The 21,546-nt window shown below is 39.0% G+C and overlaps 1 protein-coding gene across 2 annotated transcripts; it reads left to right on the top strand.

The window, feature by feature from the left end:
* The first annotated feature begins 9,593 nt into the window (after positions 1-9,593).
* On the top strand, positions 9,594-21,055 carry HMG20A (high mobility group 20A). Of its 2 annotated transcripts, none has more exons than XM_054388087.1 (8): positions 9,594-9,682; positions 11,647-11,794; positions 13,111-13,323; positions 13,690-13,822; positions 14,203-14,234; positions 19,202-19,277; positions 20,090-20,305; positions 20,919-21,055. In XM_054388087.1, the coding sequence occupies exons 1-8, from the start codon at positions 9,594-9,596 to the stop codon at positions 21,053-21,055; spliced, it is 1,044 nt and encodes a 347-aa protein (XP_054244062.1). The 2 variants fall into 2 exon arrangements, with proteins under 2 accessions (XP_054244062.1, XP_054244061.1); XM_054388086.1 differs by having other exon boundaries at positions 13,108-13,323.
* Positions 21,056-21,546: the final 491 nt, after the last annotated feature.

Below are 21,546 nucleotides of genomic sequence, written 5' to 3'. Positions count from 1 at the left end.
AAGACTGGTAACATTTTAAAGATTTTCTGAACCTTGATTGTGTTCTCAGCTGATAGAGATTTCCTGTGTGACCTTCTTGAAACCAGCTATGTATGAATCTTGACTGATTTATAGGGCTGTTGGGATAATTTTTATACTTTAGCTCGGAGGACCCATATTTACTTGCATATAGAAATGAAGTCATCAAAAGGAAACGTAAAAGCAGTATAAATCTTTACTGTTTGTTAAATATGGTAAATACTCAAACCAGTATGCCAAATATCTTCAGAACATTTATAGCTAAATGTGAATTGGGAATCCTTTCAAATTTAAGTGCTTGAGACTGTTTTACGTGGCCTTCATGTTCATCTCTGTTCAGTCTTCAGCCTATTTGAAAAGATTTACATTCTCTTTTAGGACTAAATTTACTGTATATGTAAATGGACTTTACTTTGCAGACCTTATGCACATTTTCTATTTGCAGTTCTTTGTTTCCAGCATCTAAAGAGGAAAGCTGTAAGAGCAGGTTGTTGTCCTAGCCACACTATTTCCAGGTTCTAGTGTGCTGTTTGGTTCCAAACTCTAGGCAGTGATGCTCTGCCTTTGCTCATAGTCCCTATTTTCCCTGGCGTCTTTTGATTACCTGTCTGTGATATGACAGGTTAAACACGAAACAGATTGCAGCATCATAAGGGAGTAGGTAGAAGTTAGCCACTGTCCTCACAGCAGTTTGTTCAGGTTACCAGAAGTGGCTTTGGGATCAGATGAAATACTGCGAATGTTTACCTGTTTTGAGCACTCAGCCTAAGATATTTAGCAATGCTGCTTGCATGGCTTCTTTCTTTTCAGTCCTACTTCAACTGCAAAATTAAGTACATAACAGTATGTATGCCACACATGTTCAGAAATTTTCAGAATATTTTCTGTGAGCCTCTTCTCATACCTCATACACATTTTGGATGTCTGGTTTATTGCTTAAAACTGGAGAGCAATCAGACTACCACAGCCATAGTTGAGTTTTTCCCTTGTTCTCCATTTTCGATGCTGAATAGCATAATTTCCTGTTGCCTTTGGATGAAGATGAGGATAGGGAATGCTTAGTTTTAACTTGTCTATGTTCTTCTGTTGATGTAACTTTTATGAAGTCGTGAATCTAGGTTCTTGTATGACTTCAAATTTCTGTGCGCTTTCTCTTTTGACAGTGAGGGGGGAGTTGTGGTATGTGCCTAGCAGAGCATACAGTTCCAGTCTTTTCAGATTTCTCTAAAATATTGTATTCACATTTTGGGTATAGTCTGTTCCTATAGTCTTTATCTTTACACATTTCATCTGTGTTCTCAGACAGCTTTAACGTCTTGTTAGCACTGGTCAAAGGAGCTGTCTGTTGCTCCAGTAGAGAGGATGCTTTGGCAGCATTGTGCTGTCAGTTCTATTTCTGTTTCTTCTTTTTTAATGAATCTGGACAAGGTTTTGTAAGAAGTGTCCACTGATTCTTTGATACGTGCTTGAACCTTTATGTATATTCTCTTGTGCTTGTTTTCCTTATTGTTTTTCCATCGAGTTCATTTCTGAGGTCTATATAATTGTTGTCCTATGATGTCAATGATGTGATGTGTGCAAAACAATACCAAATTAAAGGGCATTAAAGGAGACTTGGCTGAAAATGGATTTTGGTGCACTTCATGCAATAGGTCCAAACTTTAATTTCTGTTAAATATTTATTACCAGAGAACTTTAAGTACAGATTAGAAACCAACAGTCCAGTCCAGATCTTCACTATTCTTGCTATTAGAAAGAATTTTACTAGTATCATCTATATTTATCTTTTAAATGGAAAGGAATGATAGATCAGAACATTTATATACCTGTTATTTTGCACAACTATCTAAAAGTTGTTGGGGTTTTTTGTTTGGTTTTTTTTTTCCAAATTACATGGTTTAGATTTCTGAAACTTCTTTGGTTTATGTTGGGATAGTGCAAGACAACAGCAAGAAAATGAGAACAAAAATGTATGGAATCTGGCATGTTCTATTTTTTTCTAAAGATGAGTCTTTTCTGAAGACAAGCAGAATTAGTTGTCTGTTTTGTGTGAGAATCACTGACTCTTCCCACACTTCATTTCCTCTAACCTTTGTCCCTGTACTCATATCAGTGCATTTAGAATATCCAGAGTTCCATGCTGTCTTTGTGACTCTTGAGGCCAGAGCAGATGCTTTTGTATTGGGTCATGAAGCCTGTGGTGAGTCATTCTTGTAAGCATATACTGAGTCCATTTTTAGTATATTCTCATATTCAAAGTATTCAACCCTATGTTCTGTAAAATCATCAGTAATTACTTGTTTTATTGGGTTTGTGCATGAGAAATTCCCATCTGTATTCCTCTGTGGCAGCAGCTAGAGTTCCCTCTCGTAGAACTGAAATGGGCTATAAGATCATACGCTGCGCTCCTCTGACAACTTTTGTGATGAGTAAGGCTTTGAGAGAGAGGAAAAGTTCCAAAAAGATCTTTAAAGCAACTTTTCAATCTCAGCAGGTGTATCCACTCTTCAAATTATTTCCTTCTCAAAAATGTAACATTTTCGTTTTGCTGACCTGTCACAATCAGGATTCCCTGAGAGCGAGTTCTCTCTGGTTTGGAATACTCAAAGTAGTTCTTGAGCATTAATTGTGTTTTTTGTTTCACTTTTGTGATGCTGGTAAATGTTATAGCTGGGCAAATGTCATGAAAAATTTCAGCGTCTTCATTTACATTTTTTAATAAACTGCCTTGCTTGTAGCACTTTCATGTTCACATCCCACAAACAGTGAAGTGGCTGAGCCTTACTAACATAAATGATGAGAGGAACCGAACTTGTGTTTCGATAAGAGGTAACCATTTACTTACTCATGGAGAAACTAACAGGATCTGGTCAAGTCTTGGATGATTTACAATCATTGTGGTTTCAGAGGAGTGTGTGTGTTCCAGACATGATTTGTGTCTGTTACATAGTTGGTGGTTGTGGGATTTTTATGAGGTATCCATTTTGCTTTGTCCGTGTATATTGACAAACTTTTCTGTGAAATGGGGTCCCCTGATCTTAAAGAAGTTTTTAAATGACAGAGCAGGTGAAGAGAATAATTCGCCCATAGTAAATGGAAATTCAGAGGAGGTTTTTATGACCAAACTACAATAGCCAGTAACTTCCTTTACACAAAATTAGAATAAAAAATCCTCCATGTGAATTTCAATACATGTTTTTGTTATCTGAATGATTCACATTTTTTTCATGTGAGATCTATAGCAGAAGGATTGAATTAATTTTGCAGGGTTGTATACCTTAGTGGTATTTTAAATAGCAACTGATACCATCATTAAGAAAGTTAATTCAGAATAAAATGGACCATGTTCATCTATAGATCCTCAATACCTGCAGTGAAGGGCTGGATAACAGCCTTGATGATCAGAGAGCTGGAGAACATCCCCCATGGGGATAGGCTGTGAGAGTTGGGGCTGTTCCGACTGGAAAGGAGAAGGTTCCAGGAAGACCTTACAGCAAACTTCCAGTACCTGAAGGGGGCCTACAAGAAAGCTGGGAAAAGGACTTTTTACAGGGGCTTGTAGTGACAGGACAAGGGCCAATGGCTTTGAGTTGGAAGAAGGTAGATTTAGACTGGGTATTAGGAAGGAATTCTTTTCAGTGAGGGTGGAGAGACACTGGAATAGATTGCTGAGGGAGCTTGTGGATGCCTGCTTCCTAGAGGTGTTCAAGGCTGGGCTAGATGAGGCCTTGAGCAACCTGATCTAGTGGAAAGTGCCCCTGCCCATGGCAGGGGGGTTGGAACTGGGTGATCTTCAAGGATGCTTTCCAGCCTAAACCATTCAATGAATCCATGAACAGAAATCTTCACTCTGGCTGCCTGTCTCTGCCATCTAGAGGTGGGTAGCACAACTAATTGTTGTCCCTTGAGTGATCTGAAAGTCTTGTTTATTGCTGATGTGAGATTTCCTTCATGGGTTTGATGGGAGAAGGAATTCAGTGTGGATCTCTTCTTGCTTTTGTCTGCAGAGTTGAATATTCACCTGCGTGAATAAGGACTTAAATTCCAGAAAACAGGAGGATTTTATAATTATGAGATGTCTTATATATGCTTCTTCATAATGCATTTATATAAGATCAGAATATAGAACTGAACACTTATTTTTAAAAGCACATTTTGCACATGTTTGGCAGCTGTTACTGAGGTTTGCGTATTAATAGTTTTGGTAGCATTTGTCCCAGACATCCAAATAAACTAAGCATAAAACTAAGGTTTACATCTCTCTCTTCTTTCCTTAAACTGCTTGGAAATGCAGTGGAACTCTGGTATGTTTGTGGGTTTGTTTGTTTTGGGTTTGTTGTTTTTTGTTTGGGGTTTTTTTTCCCCCTGCAAATCTTTATTTTGGTCTCTTGTGTTTCTTTCCTTTTTCTGGCAAGAAGTAAAAATAAAAGTGGTTGGCTGTACTCTGGTATATACTTTCTGGTCTGACAGAAAAATCTTCATCCCGTTAGGTTTGGCTTGCAATTTTCCTAAAGTCACAAACACCTTTCTCTAATGAGTTGCCTCTAGGGAAGAAGTTAAATCTGATTTTTGCAGTCAAGGATGTTGGACAATAACACCTCTGCCCCAGCTTGATGGAAGAAAATGCTGCTGTCAGGACAGAATCTGAACTCACTCTGACAGATCCGAAAGCATTGTGGTTTTAATTGGAGATGTGCTTGCTTCAGTTTTCCTTATGATAATGTGCCTACATGTGGACAGACTGGAACTGATGATTATTTGAGGTTTTCTCTTTATCACCTAAGTTTAAAGCATTTACATTATGAAATGCTTGGATTCTGATGCCCAGATAAGGAATACTGTATTTCTTCTGTGATGTAGCAGATTTTTTAGGGTGTGTGGGTTTGTGTTTTTTTTTTTTTTTTTTAATCTGTTATCCCCTGAACGGTAAGGTTTGGAGCTGTTTGTTCTGGCAAAGAAAGATGAGAGCCTTCAGGAATAGGAAGTATGGGAGAAAAATCCTCTGCTCAGCAGTAATGTTTCTAAAACTAGAGCTGGCAATGAGGTAATTCAAACTCCTGCAGTGTTTTATAATCAGGCTATAAGTTGGAGTGCTGATGCTGGCTTAATATTTAAATCTGTTTAACTGTAATAAATTTTCATAGCCTTACCTTGTAATTGGATGGTTAAATAGTTTAAGTCTTGGATTTTAACTTTTGAGCTTAAGATCAGCTGATACAATGTAGTCATTGAAAATGCAGCATTGCTAAGGACTTTTTTTACCCTTTTCTTCCAGTGTTTAGGGTCATTTTAAGACTCCGTGTGACCTCGGGATGAGTAAGAAGTCAGTCTGCTTTTGACAGTGACATACTGCATGACCAGATCTGTGCGGACGCTGTAGAATTCAGCCTCATTTCACAGATGTTGGATATCACTTTACACAGGCAAAGCAAGTTACATTTTGTAGAAGCAATTAAGGTTTTGAGGAATGTACAGTAATTGCTTAGCTTTGCCTCTGGAAGAAACTTCTTTTGTCTGGAAAGAGCCATGAGCCAGTAGGGCAGAGGGTTAGAGAAGAGCTGCTTGTAACTTGCATTGTGACACTGGCCATGAACATGTTCTAATCTGTCTCTGGTCTCCTCTGAAAGATAAAAACGCAGAGATGCGACACTGAAGTGGTCTGCTAGATAAAATTGTTTGATTGTACACTTAAAATGGCATCTTTGCAGTTTGAGTAAAATGATCTGATTCTTCCAATAAAAGGCTTTCTGTGACAAATTTTACCCTCATTTATTGCATACATAAAAGGTTCTTAATAAACATGGGCTTTAGATTATGCAAAGCCAATGTGTTTAGGTGTGCTGGCCTATGATAGCATCATTAACAATGCAACCATAGTAGTGATGTTATGGAACAGTCAGTCATTCTCTCTAATCCCTGTCTTGGACTTCTTCTCACCCTGATTTTTTTTTAACTACCTTCTTTTAAGTTTTCTTTCTACTGTACAGGTGTGACTAGAAATTGGATCATATGGTAGCTTTCTATCTACTCAAAATACAGCTCAGAGACTTTGTCTTTCCTACTAGAGTAACTTTACAAATACATAGCTTAGCCTAAAAAGTTAGTGTGAGGAAAAAATTAAGAAAAGTTTTTACTCTAGTTTGGAAAGATATTTGATTAGCTACTGTTTGGCTCTTCCCTGTGTTTTGGTGTGTGTAAGTAGTATTTAGATCTTTATGCTGTGTAGGCTCTGTAATTTCCCAAGTAATGCTGTCAAGCCATGTTGGTACACTTTAGTATTCAGTATGAACTCTCATTGCATGCACTTCAGGTGTCCAGATAGAACATTTAAACTGGAAGTTACAGAATACTGCTGTATGTTTTCTGCACCATGAAGCCTTTGTTTGCCCTGAGAGATGAGGGAAGGAAGGGAAAGAAGATCAACTAAGCCAGATTTGAGTGCTTAAGATAATACAGAATTTTCTGCAGGTTCATAAGGAGGTTTAACTGCTGTTAGTGTATGTGACTAACGGATCTGTGGAAATCTCATCAGTGTTTAAACATTGAGAGCATGGAATGGTAGGAAGCTTGTTCTTCACTCCTGTTTCTCTTGGACTCATTTTGGATTTTTTGCACGTGTAATGCTGCTTTGTTCTCTGGAGCTCAACCTTGTACTCATCCCCCTTGATCCTTATACTTTCTTTGCTTTTGTTTTTTAATTCTTGTTAAACAGTGGTGGGTAGTGCAAACCAAAGCTAACATCCCAAAACTTTTCCAGCCTCTGTAGGTCAGGTTGTTAACTGTCCCACATCTGACCACTGATATGCTGGATCTAGGAAATACACGGAAGAAAACCATTAAATCTCAAGTGCCTGTGGAGTCTGCATTTGGTAGTAAAACCAGTGCATAGGAGAGCTCGGTGTGTTTGGCACGAAGGCAGTCAGAAAAATGTGTCACTGACTGTGTCAGTTTATCCATAACAGAGTGGGAGGGAGGTGTCTGCTGCTGGCTTTCTGAGAACAGTTCTGGTTGAGCAGTATTGTGCTTAAAATGGAAACAGAATTGCTATGGAAACTCCACGTGGTGGTAAGATTTAGGATTGCAGTTTGGGTTGGGCTCTAGTCTTTCCTTGCTCCACCATGCAAAAGTTGTGAAGGAAATATAGTTGAGTCCGTGCCGGTTCTTCAAGCACTTTGGGAAGTGTTGCAGTTCCTAAATGAGTGAGTCTTTCTGTATTCCTGCTTAGCTGGTTGCTTCCTTGGGCCAATAGAACTGAGAGCAGCACTACAGTGAATTCAGAGCTGCTGGACCTGGAATGAGATTTATTCGGAAGTGGGGCTTACTTGTGTTGTACTGTAGTGCTTTTAAATGTTTGGAGTTTAACATCACCTTTAGTTTCATTTTTGCTTTGGGGTAATTAAATTTAAAAAATGGATATATGTTAGCCATTAAAAAACCAAATGTACATTGTTTCTTGTGCCTTGAATTTAGTCTAATTTAGGACTTCTGACTGACAAAACTAAACCATCATGGGACCTAAAGCAAAACTTCAGTATTGTCTTACTTGACAACTGCATGAAGCTATTTATGATGTATATTTGGTAGCTCTGCTTAAATAGCATTTGGGGCATCAGCAAAGAGCTCATTCTGCAAGTCAGTTGAATTTTCAGATCTTCTTGTAATATGTGAAGTGCCGGCTTTGATGTATGTGTGAGGAAGTACTGTTTGTACTTCTTTCTGCAAGAGATATCAGAGTATCTTGCCACTTCCCCTAAAAGCACTGCATTATTGGGGCTTTCTTCCTTTTTATATCTGAGATGCTAGTATTTACAAGAAAACATAACACAGAGTTCTGTTTTGCAATGGCAGATGTTGCTTGGGACATCTGGAGGTCATCTTAGCCCAGCCTCCCACTCAAAGCAGGGCCATTGCCAACACTGGCTGAGGTCAGCTACAACTTTATGTAACTGAGCATTTTAGATCTCCAAGACTCCGCTGCTGCCTCTCTGGAAGCTGGGTAGATGTCATCTGAAAAATGAAACTCTTCTTTCTTGCACTTCCCTTCTGTATAGGAGGGGTAGTTTTTTGAAATTTCCAAAGTGAACTTTGGTAGAAATCAGGTTGACAGGGTGCGTGTTTTTGTGGAGACCTTTGACTATGAACATCAACAACATTTGCTTAATTGGAGATTTACCACAGATTAACATCTGCAGTACCTTGTGAAGGTATAGAGTGGAGCTGTTGCTGAAGGGAGTATGTATTCTTATTTGTGCAAAGGGAGGTGTGAAATGAATGCAGCAGAACTCACAATCTCAGACTCTTGGTTCCTATGTCTTTTGAGTCCTTTGACCAATTTTAGCCAAGTGTAGCTGTGGAATACATCTCACACCCTAAGTCCTTTGAGTAGGAGCATGGTGCTCATCAGTGTATTCACTGGTTTGTTGGCACAAGTTTTGTGCCATGTCAGATGTAGTACTTGTGATAGTGATCTGCAAGTGATATAAGAAATTGTCTTTTGTTTGTAGGAAACATGTACATGTGGAACTGTGGTGTGGGAAAACACATCATATTAAAAGCATAGAGCAGGATTATGTGATTATGTATCTTGGATCACTTTGATTTCGGTGCTGAGTGGAAAGCATACCAATCCAGGAGAAAGGAGCATGAGCTTTCAGCTTTCATCAGTCCCTCCCAGCTTAAAGCCCAGGTCTACTAGCTGAAAGGGATATCAGTACTCAAGCTGAATAGCTGCTAGCTCATCAAAGGTGACTTCAGAACGGAAGTTACCTAGTGTGGCCCTTTGGAATGGGCTGAAACTGCAACTGATAATTGTAGAGTGAATTTAAGACTTTGGGTTAGGGATTTTTTTCTCTGTAATATAACAGCTCTTCTTTCAGTAAGAAAGGAGATGAATAAGTGTAGTTATTCTTTGGATTTCTTACACAAGATTCCCATGGCTGTCTGCAACTATTAAAAAAAAATCTAACTTGGGAAGAGTTTGTACTGAATGAGAATTACATTCTGGGAATTAAACTGCTTGCTTCTGTTTGCCTCTATGGTAGTCAAAACCTAAAATAATCTAGCTGACATTGCTGTGTTCTCTTACTTAGCAGTAACACTCAACTACATGCATAGATATGTTGTGAAAATGTGGACAAGGAATTATCAAATGCAGTCTTGATTTGAAACTTCTGAGAGGGCTTAGTTTTGGTTTTCTTTTGAGGTGAGGACACAAACCCCTGTGATGAGGGTGTATACTTGAGGATGAACAGGAACCTATGTACCTATGTGCTGAGTGTGAATGACAGTTTCTCTCAATGGTTAAAATACAGAGTGATTTCCAGCACCCATGTGGTGTGGGCTCAGGAGGAAAACTCTGAACTGAAACATCATTTATGATCTTTCCTCTCTGACTTCAAGCACAGCTGCCTACAGAATCTGTCCTGAGGCCAACCAGCTGTGAATGGCCATTTGGTTTATGGAGTAGAAAAAAAATCTGTGGTTTGTTGTGATGTTTAAACTGAAGTGCTGCTGAAGGGAAACAGAGATAATTAACTTTCCTTTTCACTTTTTTGTTTTGTTTTTTTAGCAGAGATATGGAGAACTTGGTGTCTGGCTCCAACCTTCCTCCTCTTTTTACAGATGAAGGTGGAGCTAAGGAGGGTAGTGAAATTGCTGTAACTGGGTAAGCAACTACTTTTTTAACCTTCAGCTGGTAGATGCTATCTCTAGACTTGCCAAGCAAACTGTTTCAGTGGGAAGAGGGTATTCTGAGTAATTGAGAAAAAGCAAACAAATCGAACGAAAATAAATCTTGCAATGTTCCCTTGGCCTTGATGGAACATCACAGGACTCTCTTTAGGAGAAACAAGAACACTTTTGAACTGATGGAAATGATAATAAACTGTTCTTTAATGTCTCTTGTCTCTAGAAGTTTGCTTTCCTAGGATTTTAGCCTTTAAGACTTATTTAGATAGTGTGGTGGGGGCAGAGAGGGAGGATGTATGTTGGCTACAGTGGTTAATGCTAAATAAATTATTTCTATGAAAGATGTACTGGCCTCTGAAAATGAGCAAGAAAGTGATGTCTTTCATTTTTGTCAGGCTGACTCTGCTTTTCCGGACTGAAACAACAGTCCCTCTTAGAAGTCTCAATGACAAAAGAAGCTGTCTTTCAGGAATAGGGGGTTCTTGCTGTGTCTTGGTGTTTGAAGTTGTTCTCTTTTGTAAAGCACCAAGCAATGAAATTCAGACTTTGCAGGCAGGTAAAGTGCTGCAAAAATAAATATGGAGTTCTAAATTTGGATTTATATCTTTGGGACTTCAAACTTGCTGGTATAACTGAGGGACATGTTCAGATTTGGTTTATGTTTAAGAGGTATTCGTGTGTTGAATGAGTTTTCATCAGTGACTGACTACGTCACATTGATGTTTTTCCCGTGCATGTAGTCTAGAAAACTTCTCAGAAAGTATATTGTTCTGTTTTCTTTTACATATATCATTGTGGTGTGTATGCTTTGTTCCCTTTCTCCCTGTCAAATGTTAGTAATATGAACTTGTTCTGATACGTGCAAGACAAGCATGAATCTCTCCAGTCTGTCTTTACCACCAATTATGCTGCAGTTGCTGGTTATAGTAATGAAAATAAGCTCTTCTCTCTATTTAAAGCCAAGTTTTCATGTTGGCATTCAACTAACAATTCTGTTAATGTCTCAATTTTCTGTAGCTGTATTCTATATTAACAGAATCAATTAATTCAAATATTTTAAGTGGTACATATGGAAGCAGCTGTAGATCTGAGTACATGAACAAAGTAGATTTGAAACATATGCTGCCGTTATAGTAATTTTCATGAATCTAACTGGGCAAGGCCAAGTAATCTTTAGCCTGGCTCCAGAAGGGATTAGAATCTGAGATGAGTCCCAAAATCTTAAATTAATTTACCCACTGATCTCAGTGATGAGAATGACTATGGGGTTGTTGCCCTAAAATACATGTCCATCTGTCTACATACCTTCAGAAAGATTTCTCTGTGCTTGCCTTTTTTCTTTTTGTTTTTCCTCCAGACAGCTTGTGCTTTCTTGGACTAAGCTTGATACAGCTCTGATAGGAGAATAGTGGCCATTCAGGAGCCTGTTGGGAGCTATTTGTGCTTTAAATGCCCACATCTGTTAAGGGGAGATTATGTGGAGTGAAGTTGTGTCTGAAATCCTACACAGCCTTTAAGTGTGTTTGTGGAGAAATATATTAAATGCCTCAAGAAAGGTGTATATTGGTTGAAGATGAGACCATTCATTTCAACTCCTTATGGTATTTTGAAGCAGCTTAGATTAATGCTCTGAATTCTGAGCCATGTGTTCACTTGCTTGACAGTTACCTAATCAAAACTTCCAAGAAAAAAATGAAACCAAGTAACACTTCAAAAATCCAACTGCCTTTGAAAGTCTAGTAACTATGGCAGTTATAGCAGTTGCTTGGATGGAACAGCTAACTCTTCAAAAATGACTCTTGAAAATAATTTGTCTTCCTTCCTAGTGTAAGAATTGAATATATTTGCAACATTTTTGCATGTTTTAGATAATTAGGGAGGAAGTGATTTGGCAATATGATGATGAAATCTCTTCTTTTGCTATTATGTGCTTTTTTTCAGACTAGCTCATTCTGAGAGTTCATTCAGTGGTGGAACTTCACAGTCTGTGAATAACCCAGAATTGGTGGAAGATTTGTCACAGGTCCAACAGCTTCCAAATGAGTCCTCTAATACTGCTGAAAACACTGAGCAGAAGCCTGAAGAGGAGGTGAGGTGAAATAACAGTGACTTCTCAAAGAAGCAAACGCATGGAGTTTTGTCATTATAGCTTGTCTTATCTACTCAGATTTTTTTGGGTAGGATCACAGCATTTCGTCCATTTGCCATTTTCATTGTTTGTTTGTCTCTAGTTTTCCCCTGTGTTGCACAGCTGCACACAGAGAGCCAAGGGATACTGGCAGTCATACCATACAGAACAGCACATATGCCTCTGGCTCCTCCAGGAAAGTCCATAGGCTGCTTTATGATGACTGAATGTTCAACTGCCACAACTTACTTATCTCTTGTGAGTCAGTTAAGTGAGACCATCATACTCTGCTGGGAGTAACTGCTGTCTTTGAAAGTGTTATGCACACTACTTTAGACTACAGCTTGTGTACCGTCCTTCACAGACTAGGTGACTAAATCTGAACAGGGAAGCAACTGAACTTTGACAAAGTGGTTTGGAATCTTTTTGATAGCTGTATTTGGTATTTGTCCTTGTAGTTTGTTTTGAGCTATAAGAGGTCATTGTTCAAGAAAGGAAACTAAAACTAATGTGGTAGCAGGAACATGTTGATCTAGGGAGAGATTAGAAGTACAGAAATAGCTGTATGTACATAGCATAAGAAAATAGTGTTGTCCAGAGATTGCTGTAGTAGCAGCATGAGCCAGGAGGATGAGTGGTAATTAATGTTACTCATATGAGCTCAATGTGCTACAGGCAAGCCTTGCAATGTTCTCTTCTTTGGAGTTTGTTCCTTTCTACTGGAGGTGACTAATGAGAGAGAACCGGTAGAGTAGAAAAGGCTATATGCTGTTCTTCCACCCACATGGTGGGCACAGTGTACAAAGGCAAAAGATTTGGAAGGGACAACATAAATAGTTAACAATTAACTAATACACAGCATCTCTCCAAACATCATATTGAGGCAAGCAACTTGGAAGGAGGGTATGCAAAGGTGAGAGTAATGTTTTTTTTTTTAAACCAAAACCAAACATCTAACCAAAAAAGACTGTTTTCATTAGCTAGGATGGTAATTTCATGGGTGATCAATCCTCATGGTTTTACAATCAGAGGTTGATGCAAATGTTACTTCATTGTCCGTGTGGACCAGGAGATGCTCCAAAGAAGTTTTTTCTTGGCTTTGGTTAGAGAAAAGCCAGGATTGCTCTGAAATAAGGTTTGAAACTTGCATCCATGGAGAGGTTGTATTGCAGCAACGTACTCCTGATGAAAACGTTAGACATGAACACTTACTCCTTCCAGAGGTGGTGATTCTTTTCTTTCAACCTGAATTTTCTTCCATTTTCATTTTGCAGCAGCAAAGAACTAAACGAGGAGGCTGGGCCAAAGGGAGAAAGAGGAAGAAACCCCTCAGGGACACCAATGCCCCGAAATCCCCCCTCACAGGGTATGTGCGATTCATGAATGAGCGTAGGGAGCAGCTTCGAGCGAAGAGGCCTGAAGTCCCTTTCCCAGAGATCACCAGGATGCTGGGCAATGAATGGAGTAAACTGCCTCCTGAGGAGAAACGGGTACCATTACACTCCTTTTTCCTTGTGGGATTATGATTGCTGTTAAATGGGAATATTGCTGTTTAGTGAGGCAGTTAACATAGACTTTTGGTTAAACTTGTGTTTAGGAAAACACAGGTGGCTTAGGTTCACTGTAAGGTTCTCAGAAGATAGATTTAACTAAAAAGAGAAAACGAGCTGCCAGAACAGAGCAATTTTATCCAGAAATCTGATTTCTTTGCATCTCACATACATCTCATTGTTTCTTCACTCCTTTCCTGTTTGCATAGGTGAAATGGATCAGCACTTCATCTGACAAGTTGTTTTTCTTCCCTTCCTCCTGAAGGGGAGGAAACTCCCTGAAACTCTTGGACTTTTTTGTTTCAGCGATACCTTGATGAAGCAGATAGAGATAAGGAGCGTTATATGCGGGAACTGGAGCAGTATCAGAAGACTGAAGCCTACAAAGTCTTCAGCAGGAAAGCACAGGACAGACAAAAAGGCAAATCACACAGACAAGGTATTGAATGGGACAAAAATATGTGCTTAGCTAGAAAAAGAGAATGCTCCCAGCTAAGCGTGTAGCCTGACACTCATTCGAAGGCTTTGATTTAAAGGCTTGTTAAAAAGTGAACGTGTTCTTTCTATGGCATTTGCATCAGCTGGGTGTAAAGTGATGAGGTTTATGTAAACTTAACTGTATCTAGATTAAATTGGAAGATGTGCATTAAAGCATCAAAGTTAAGACACAGCTTCTTTGTTACTTGTTAGGAAAGCTGCACAAATTTTATGTCTAACTGTTATGTAATCACGGTTGTGTAACTGCTTTAATGACTTGGGTCTTGTATTCTCAAACCCTGAGTGTGTTAGGGGATTACTTGTTTGGTTTTACTTTTTCAGATGGAGCAAGGCAACCGGCCCATGATCATGAGGTAAAAACCTCTTCATTCTATTTTACATCAGTTGGGTGGATTTTCATATGATGGAAGCTTCTAGCTAAATCAATAAAACTGGCACCAGTTTATGCCAGCTGAAGGCCCTGATCAGAGTTCATTAGACTATGAATTCTTCCTCTCCCTGTGCAGTTTAGTCCAATGTTAGAAACATCTGAGTAGTCTTATACTCACATTAGTATGATGACAACTTCATGTACTAAGTCTTGGGGCAGTTACAAATGGTTGGACTCAAACTTAAAGATCATTCCAGCCAAAGTGGTTCTGTGATTCTATGATTCTAAATGATAAAGTGGGAGTATAAGGAATGCTTAAAACAGATCTGTTTTGTAATGGGTGCAAGTCAGTATAATTGAGCTGTTAAGTTCAACTTGCAATATCTTTACTTTGAAATTTTTCAGAGCAGGAGCATTTTTCTTATCATTTGGTAAGTAAACATCAAGGTAAAACTTACAAACAGCTTGAGACCTAGATAAACTTTAAAGCTAGCACCTTTCAATTGCTGTTTTGAGGTACAGATTTTATGCAGCAACATGTTCGTGGCTTCGTTGAGAAGAAAATGGGTGAAGTAATCAAACCATTGGAACATCTCTAGCTTAAACCTCCTCCTGTGTGCTATCCTCTCCAGCTCTTCCATATGTAAATATTGGCAGAGTGTAATAATGTGTGGAGAGAAAATGCCTATGCTTTAGTGGAGACATACCACAAATCTTGTGCATCCTGGCTGACTGTGGTACCTCTCCCCTTGAAGGGCTGAAGCTTTCTCCAGTTGTATTACCTAGGGCCACAAGGTTTCTTTTATGGCTACCAATAAATTGCAAAGAAAAAGCAGTGAAAAATCTTGTTTGTATGCAGTCTCTTCACTGGCAAGCAATAGCCCTGAAAGATCTGTTTTTCATTGTGAGCTTTTTTGCCTTGGGAAAACAATCAAGTTGCTTTTTTAATGTGTTCATTACAATAGTGACAAGACTACACACTGCTGAGAGGCAACTTCTGGTTTTGTCTACTTTAAAGAAAAGAAGTTTCACTTCCATTAATATGCTTTGGTAGCATGTTTTTGCCATGGCTTTCTATTAACTTTTACAGGAAGTACTTGCAGTAAGATTAATCTTTAGAAATACATGGTCCCCAGGATTTCTGATTCCATAGTTAACTGAATCTGTTTGTCTTTAGTTGTACAAAGACAAAATTATTAAAGGGTTCAAGGTATAGGCTAACTGTGATGTTTTCATAACCTTTAAATTATACAGCAGGCAAACTACAAATTCAGTCCTGCCTCTCATCCTTCTAGCAGAAGCTACCATTACTGAAATCTCACATCATGAAAGCAGCTAAAAAGGAGTCCTCTGTACCCTGTGAGGCTTTTAAGCTTCATAAGATTGTAATTACATAGCTGAACCAGCAGTGTTAGGCTGGCATCCACCTTTGCTTAGCATTTTTCAACTTCCTATTATAAAATTCCACATGCTTATCACCTGATATGCTTGCAGAGCTCTTCTGCAAGGGGGTTAAGTATTGTCATCCTGCACAGGCAAGGAACAAGCAGAAAAGATTGAGATTGCTTTTAGGAGCATATATTCAAGTTGTAACTGGAAGCAGGACTAAAGCTTTTTGTTGTCTTGCTGCTTTTCTTATCCACACTGACTATTAGAGTTGTGTTTATGACTACTAGATATGATCTGATTAATTTATTTCTTCAGAGAATGTAAGAACAGACATTCTTCTTCACTTAGGTGTTCATGATTTAGTTTCTGTGAATTAGTGTTAAACTAATTTTAAATATTGTGTATAGAAATTACCCCCAAAAACTACTGCAATAAACAATTCAAATGCTAATGATAATAAAAATTAACAGAAGGGTGAGGCTTGAGAAGGTGGAAGGAGACCTTTAATAGGCAGATACAGCCATGAAAAACAGAGGTGCTGTCTGAATGAGCTGATCTCTGGGTATGAAATAGAATGCTTTTCTTCCTCCAAATGCTAGTTTCATAAATATATAGTAATATGCACTAAAACTATCAGTAGTGACCAAACCATTACTAATTGCTTTCCATTGTTATTTCTTCTTCACTCAAGTTTGATCCAGAGCAGGTCAAGCTTCATACAGTCACACACCTTACTGGAAAGATGTAAAGTATTTATACAGGGAGATTAGCCATTGCCTGGTAGTATCTACACCTTTAAGACAGGTAAAAGGCTGCCATAGTATGGGCATACAGGAAGAAAACTATCCACTCAGAATATTTTCATATTAGTGAGCATATTTATTATATCTGTTTCTTTCATTGTCTGCACCTGACCATATAAGGAAGGATCAGCTTAACCTGCCCTAAAAGTTTCAGCTTTCTCTTTACCATACTTCACTGTGTCTCTAAGAACTTCCTCTTATTTGTTCTGGAAGCTCCAAAGATGGTTTAGTAAGCAGATGCAAAAATGATATTATCTATTGACCCTCTGGAAGCATCTCCATCTTATTTAAGGCAAATGATAGAACCACTAGTTTCAGTTGTGTTTTGATTTGAGGGTTGACAAAATGATGTGTAACCTGAAGAGACTGGGCCTTTTCAATAGGAGGTAATAAAAACCTTGCCATTTTAATCCTGAGTTTCAGAGTGGCTTAGATACTTCAGATTCTCAAGAGGATCTTTTATGTGCTGGCTAGTGTATCCTCCAGCAGGAGAGTGCTGATAGTTTCCATTATCACTCTTGTGTTAAGCAGAATTTTTTGGTTTCCTTTCAGAAGCTGAACAGTTTCATCTAATCAATTTAGTATTTTTTTGTTTTTTACCTGAAGAACCTGTACCCTAGCATACCCTGTCTTCACAGTACCCTCTCTTCCACCATCTATTCTCTATGAGCCAGCACTGATCCAGGCCACTGGCTTTTTGTGCCGGTAGAAATAGCATGTAAGATGAAGCTTTTTTAACCAAGCTTCATAACCAACAACATATTAATGGTGAGATTCTATATTTTTGGGGAGAAATTAATCCCTAGCCATCTAGGGAATGTTCAGAGAAAATGAATGTGCATTATGCACACTTCTGTACACAACTTCTCACTTCTAATTACAAGTTCTTCAGGCTTTTTCCCTATAGCAGCAGGTATCAACAGTTCAGTGAAGAGTGTGTGTGATCATGAACCCCCAGCAACACCCTACTGTGTCTCAGACAGCAGGGAAGGCTTGTTCCCCCTCCCTCAAGTCCTGCCTGTTTCTAGTACATCTGCAGTTGATTGAGGCTAAGTGAGCTTTGTGTATTCCGTTCGCAAATACAGAGCTTCCCAGGTGTAATTCTACCAGACAAAAAGCTTCAGCTTATCTTTTACTTTAAAAACAATCTATTGATAGTCTCCTCAGGTGAAGACAGAGTATCTAAAATTCCATCTAGTCCTGTCTGTCTTGGTTGGCTGCCAAATGTCATTCAGCTCACCCCATCTAGCACCTTTATGTAGCTGACACCAATGTGATAGGCTGAGCTCAGGTGCCAGAATTCCCTTATCAGCTGTTAAACATTTAGGTTTTCTGCTGGGCACCAAATCATGTTTGACACTACATAATTTTGGAGGGTGAGTCCGTGGTATGCTATCAACCATCGTGTTTGAGAAATTTGAAAAGCTTTTATTCTCCACAGATATTCTTTGATGCTTAACTTTTTTTCTGTATTAAGTGATAGGTTAATTGTAGTTGCTGCAGTTTATAAAACTGAATATGTGTTGGCTTTGTCAGTTTCAGTGCATGCTTTAAAGCGAACAATCCCTATTGCTTTTGACATGCAGAAATGGTGACTGAATTGTATTACAGTAGATTTTTAAATTAAGTAAAATTAAGATTTTTAGTTTAGCTAGATTACAGAGCATTTCCTGAATTTAAAAGTCTTGTGGTTTTGTCTTGTTTCTTTTTTAAAGAAAGAAAACCTATTACAGTCACAAACCACAAAACGGTGTCACCTCTGCTGTACCTGAAGTGCTCTTGTAGATTTTAATAACCTCAAGTTCACATACTTGAGTTCACCAACTTCATCAGAAATAAGGTGAAGAGATCTGAAAGTTGGCAGGAAACCCTTGGCTGCAGGCTTTATCTTAAGAGGACAAACTTCTGACATCTTAAAATGTCTTACAGTGTTGGCTTTGCAGTATGCAGGAGGTATCAGTGCAGTTCCTTGAAGCCCTCATATTAATGCATACCTGTCATTGCCAGGGTGATCCACTGTTTTCTAACAGCAGAATATAGCTGCACATGTTCACCTTTATCATTCTAAGGTACTTCACATTCCATAAGCAGGTTTTCCCCATAGACTCCTATAAACTGTGTTTATACTCCTTCTTTTCAATAGTGGCAGCATCCATCTATGTTTCGAAAAAGATGTGGCTTGCTTGAAGCACTCCCATCTCTTTTGGAGCCACAATGCACATCTCTTTCAGTTTAGAGCAGATGTGGAATTGGTACAACGTGGAAAAGTTGATTTTTTTTTTTTATTTTTTTTTCCTTTAGATGTTCTTTTTCCTGACTGTTTTCTTTTTTACCTTGGCAGTGAAAGACAGAGAAACTTATTTTGCATTTTACTCGCTTTGTCTCCTGTTTGTTGATATTCCTCTAAAAACTATTTCAGAATGTGTTAATTGGTTGATGGTGGAATGCTTCCCAGTGGAAAATACAGATGAGTTCAGATAGTTTTAAAACAAGTGAATGATTCTGATCTGTCATGTCAGTAGGGCAAAAGAATGTATTTTAGTATGTTATGTGATGTTTCTTGATAATGGTATGTGACTTATCTTGAAAATTGAGACCTACCCTTTGGCCTTTTTTGATATGAGCTGGAACTGTCTTTCATCTATCCAGCTCTTTTTGTGCCTCAGTTTTTGGTCTCCTTTCTCTATTTTCTTGATCAAAACAACATCATCGATACCTGCAAAGAGTTCTTAGCTGTGTGTTACTCTTCCTTTTGTAGAAAGAAGCAGATACAAAGGAGAGGTCAGTTTTTGATATTCCAATTTTCACAGAAGAGTTCCTGAATCATAGTAAAGGTAAGTTAAACCTTAAACCTTTGCAGGAATGCCTTCTTGTTTTTTCTGGAGTTTTTGTCAGGTGCTGTCCAGCTGAAGAGACCTTTGCAGTTTCCCATCTCTGCTATGTAAGTGACCTGGCTATCGTTGATCAGTGTTTCTCATACCTTGCCTCTATGAACACAGTGGCTGCAACAGCAGATTTTCCCTGCTTTGTCTTCCAAACCTATCCTTTTTGAAGAATGTTTGAGTTTAGGCTTCACTGCCTGTTATTCCAGGCAGTCCAATCTGGATCTACTGCTCTGTAGGATTAAGTAGTACTTACGATATATCATGCAGATAGTTCAGGCTGCTTAGCAGTATTTTACATTTTTTCTCCCTGAATATGTGTAAATTCCATGGTTATGTTTTCTGTTACTCTGTTTGATTTTTGTGACCACATGTCCTAAGAGTTTAGGATTTAGACTTTCTTGACTGAACAGACTTCAGATTCAGACACTTTTCCTGATGGTCAAAAGAAACTTGATTTTGTAACAGATATCTTGTTTGTAGGTCTCTTACCACTACTGCTAGGCTATCTCATACCAAATGCATTTGAAATCAGCCTTGCAGTCTTCCTTCTAATTAGTTTCCTCATTCACTTCCATTCTGATCCTTTGAATGTCTTCTAATTTGTCTGTCTCTAGAAATTAAGTTTCTTGAAGTACTGCTGTAGGCACTTACAGTTGGTGCTTCATGATGTGATCTTTTTCATCTTTGACCCAAAAGTACATCATTTGTACTCATCAGCTGGGCACTCTAGAATACTCCACCTCTTTGGTTGGTGTTCACAGCCCGTGAAGCTGAGCTGCGGCAGCTGCGCAAGTCCAACATGGAGTTCGAGGAGAGAAACGCTGCTCTGCAGAAGCACGTGGAGAGCATGCGCACTGCTGTGGAGAAGCTGGAGGTGGATGTGATCCAGGAGCGCAGCCGCAACACCGTGCTGCAGCAGCATCTGGAGACCTTGCGTCAGGCCCTCACTACCAGCTTTGCTGGAGTTCCGCTACCAGGTGAGACCTTCTTCCTTATGGCTGTCTGACATGTTAAATTCAGCTTCTAGTGTTCATGTGAGGATGTAAATTTGCAACACGTGGCCTGCTGCTCTAGCTCTGTGATCGTGGCTCTTTCTGAGCCTTTGTTGTTTGACAATGAAATCTTGAAATGCATGCAGAGGAAGGTTTAGTGTCAGCATTTTATTTCAGTGTGGCATTTTTTTACCCTCACTACTCTTACTCTTCCTAATAAAGCGAGACACATACTCTGTCCTTGTTTTCCTTCACTTGTTTTGTGGAAGTGCTACTAAACAGAAGAGACAGGACCTGCAAGTTCCTTGATTAAAAGAAGGCTGCATCTGTATTACAAGTGCCAGGGAATCCCCTTAGATAATATGAATCCCCAGCTGGAAGAGTGTTATAATCAACTGAGACCCAAATCAAAGCAAACCTTGCTTCATTAGTCCTGACATCCTTGGGACTGCTCGCTTTGTGGAGTTAGTAGGACATTATTTTAGACTGTCACAAGAGGTGGTTCATGGCACAAATTGCCCTTAGCATAGTCTTAACTCTCTGGAATTGCTGCCATCATCTAACTCTTCTGCAACTCATTTTACTGTGTTAACTCTAGGTAGTGGGGAGACACCCACACTGGAGACGATCGATTCCTACATGAATAGACTGCACAGTATTATTATGGCCAACCCACAGGAGAACGAGAACCTCATAGCCACAGTGCGAGATGTGGTAAACAGGCTTGAACGCTAGTGACTGGGTGAGTCTTCCCTCTTGGGCTGCCTCAGTAGCTCTGGCACTTGTTCTGACACTGATTCTTGTGCTGATCGTATTGTACAATTGAAAAGTTTCCTTCCTGAAAGCCACAGTAACCAGGCTGACTTGAAAGTCAAATGGGTTTCCAAATATCCAGCAGCATTAAAGGGTTCTGAAATTCCCCTCAGCTCCAAGGTCATTTGTATAAAGACATAAATAGCTGTTTGCCCTATTATTCATTGCATTTGTGTAAGGTGAGTAAGAACATTGCCAGAATGGTGCAAAAGAAAAATGTTTACGTTTTAGTAACAAGGCAACTAATTTAGAAGAAGGTTCCTTCCCTGTGTGAAGCAAATGTGAAAAATTCTGTATTCGTTGTAGAACCTGATGGTCACAGAGAAATCAGATTTGTCTGGAGGGATTACAGGTGAACTTAGCCCTGTTATAAACTGAATGTACCTTACAACTACCTACTCTGTAGCACCTGT

This window comes from Indicator indicator, chromosome 16 (genome assembly GCF_027791375.1).
Source record: "Indicator indicator isolate 239-I01 chromosome 16, UM_Iind_1.1, whole genome shotgun sequence".
Lineage (NCBI taxonomy): Eukaryota > Metazoa > Chordata > Aves > Piciformes > Indicatoridae > Indicator > Indicator indicator.
Note: the sequence above shows the minus strand (reverse complement) of the source record. Positions and strands in the feature narration are given on the sequence as shown.

Coding starts and splice junctions, on each gene's coding strand:
- HMG20A (XM_054388086.1), top strand. CDS start 9,594: ATGGAGAACTTGGTGTCTGGCTCCAACCTTCCTCCTCTTTTTACAGAT. Junction 11,795..13,107: donor AGCAGAAGCCTGAAGAGGAG/GTGAGGTGAAAT, acceptor TTCATTTTGCAG/CAGCAAAGAACTAAACGAGG. Junction 13,324..13,689: donor TGCCTCCTGAGGAGAAACGG/GTACCATTACAC, acceptor TTTTTGTTTCAG/CGATACCTTGATGAAGCAGA.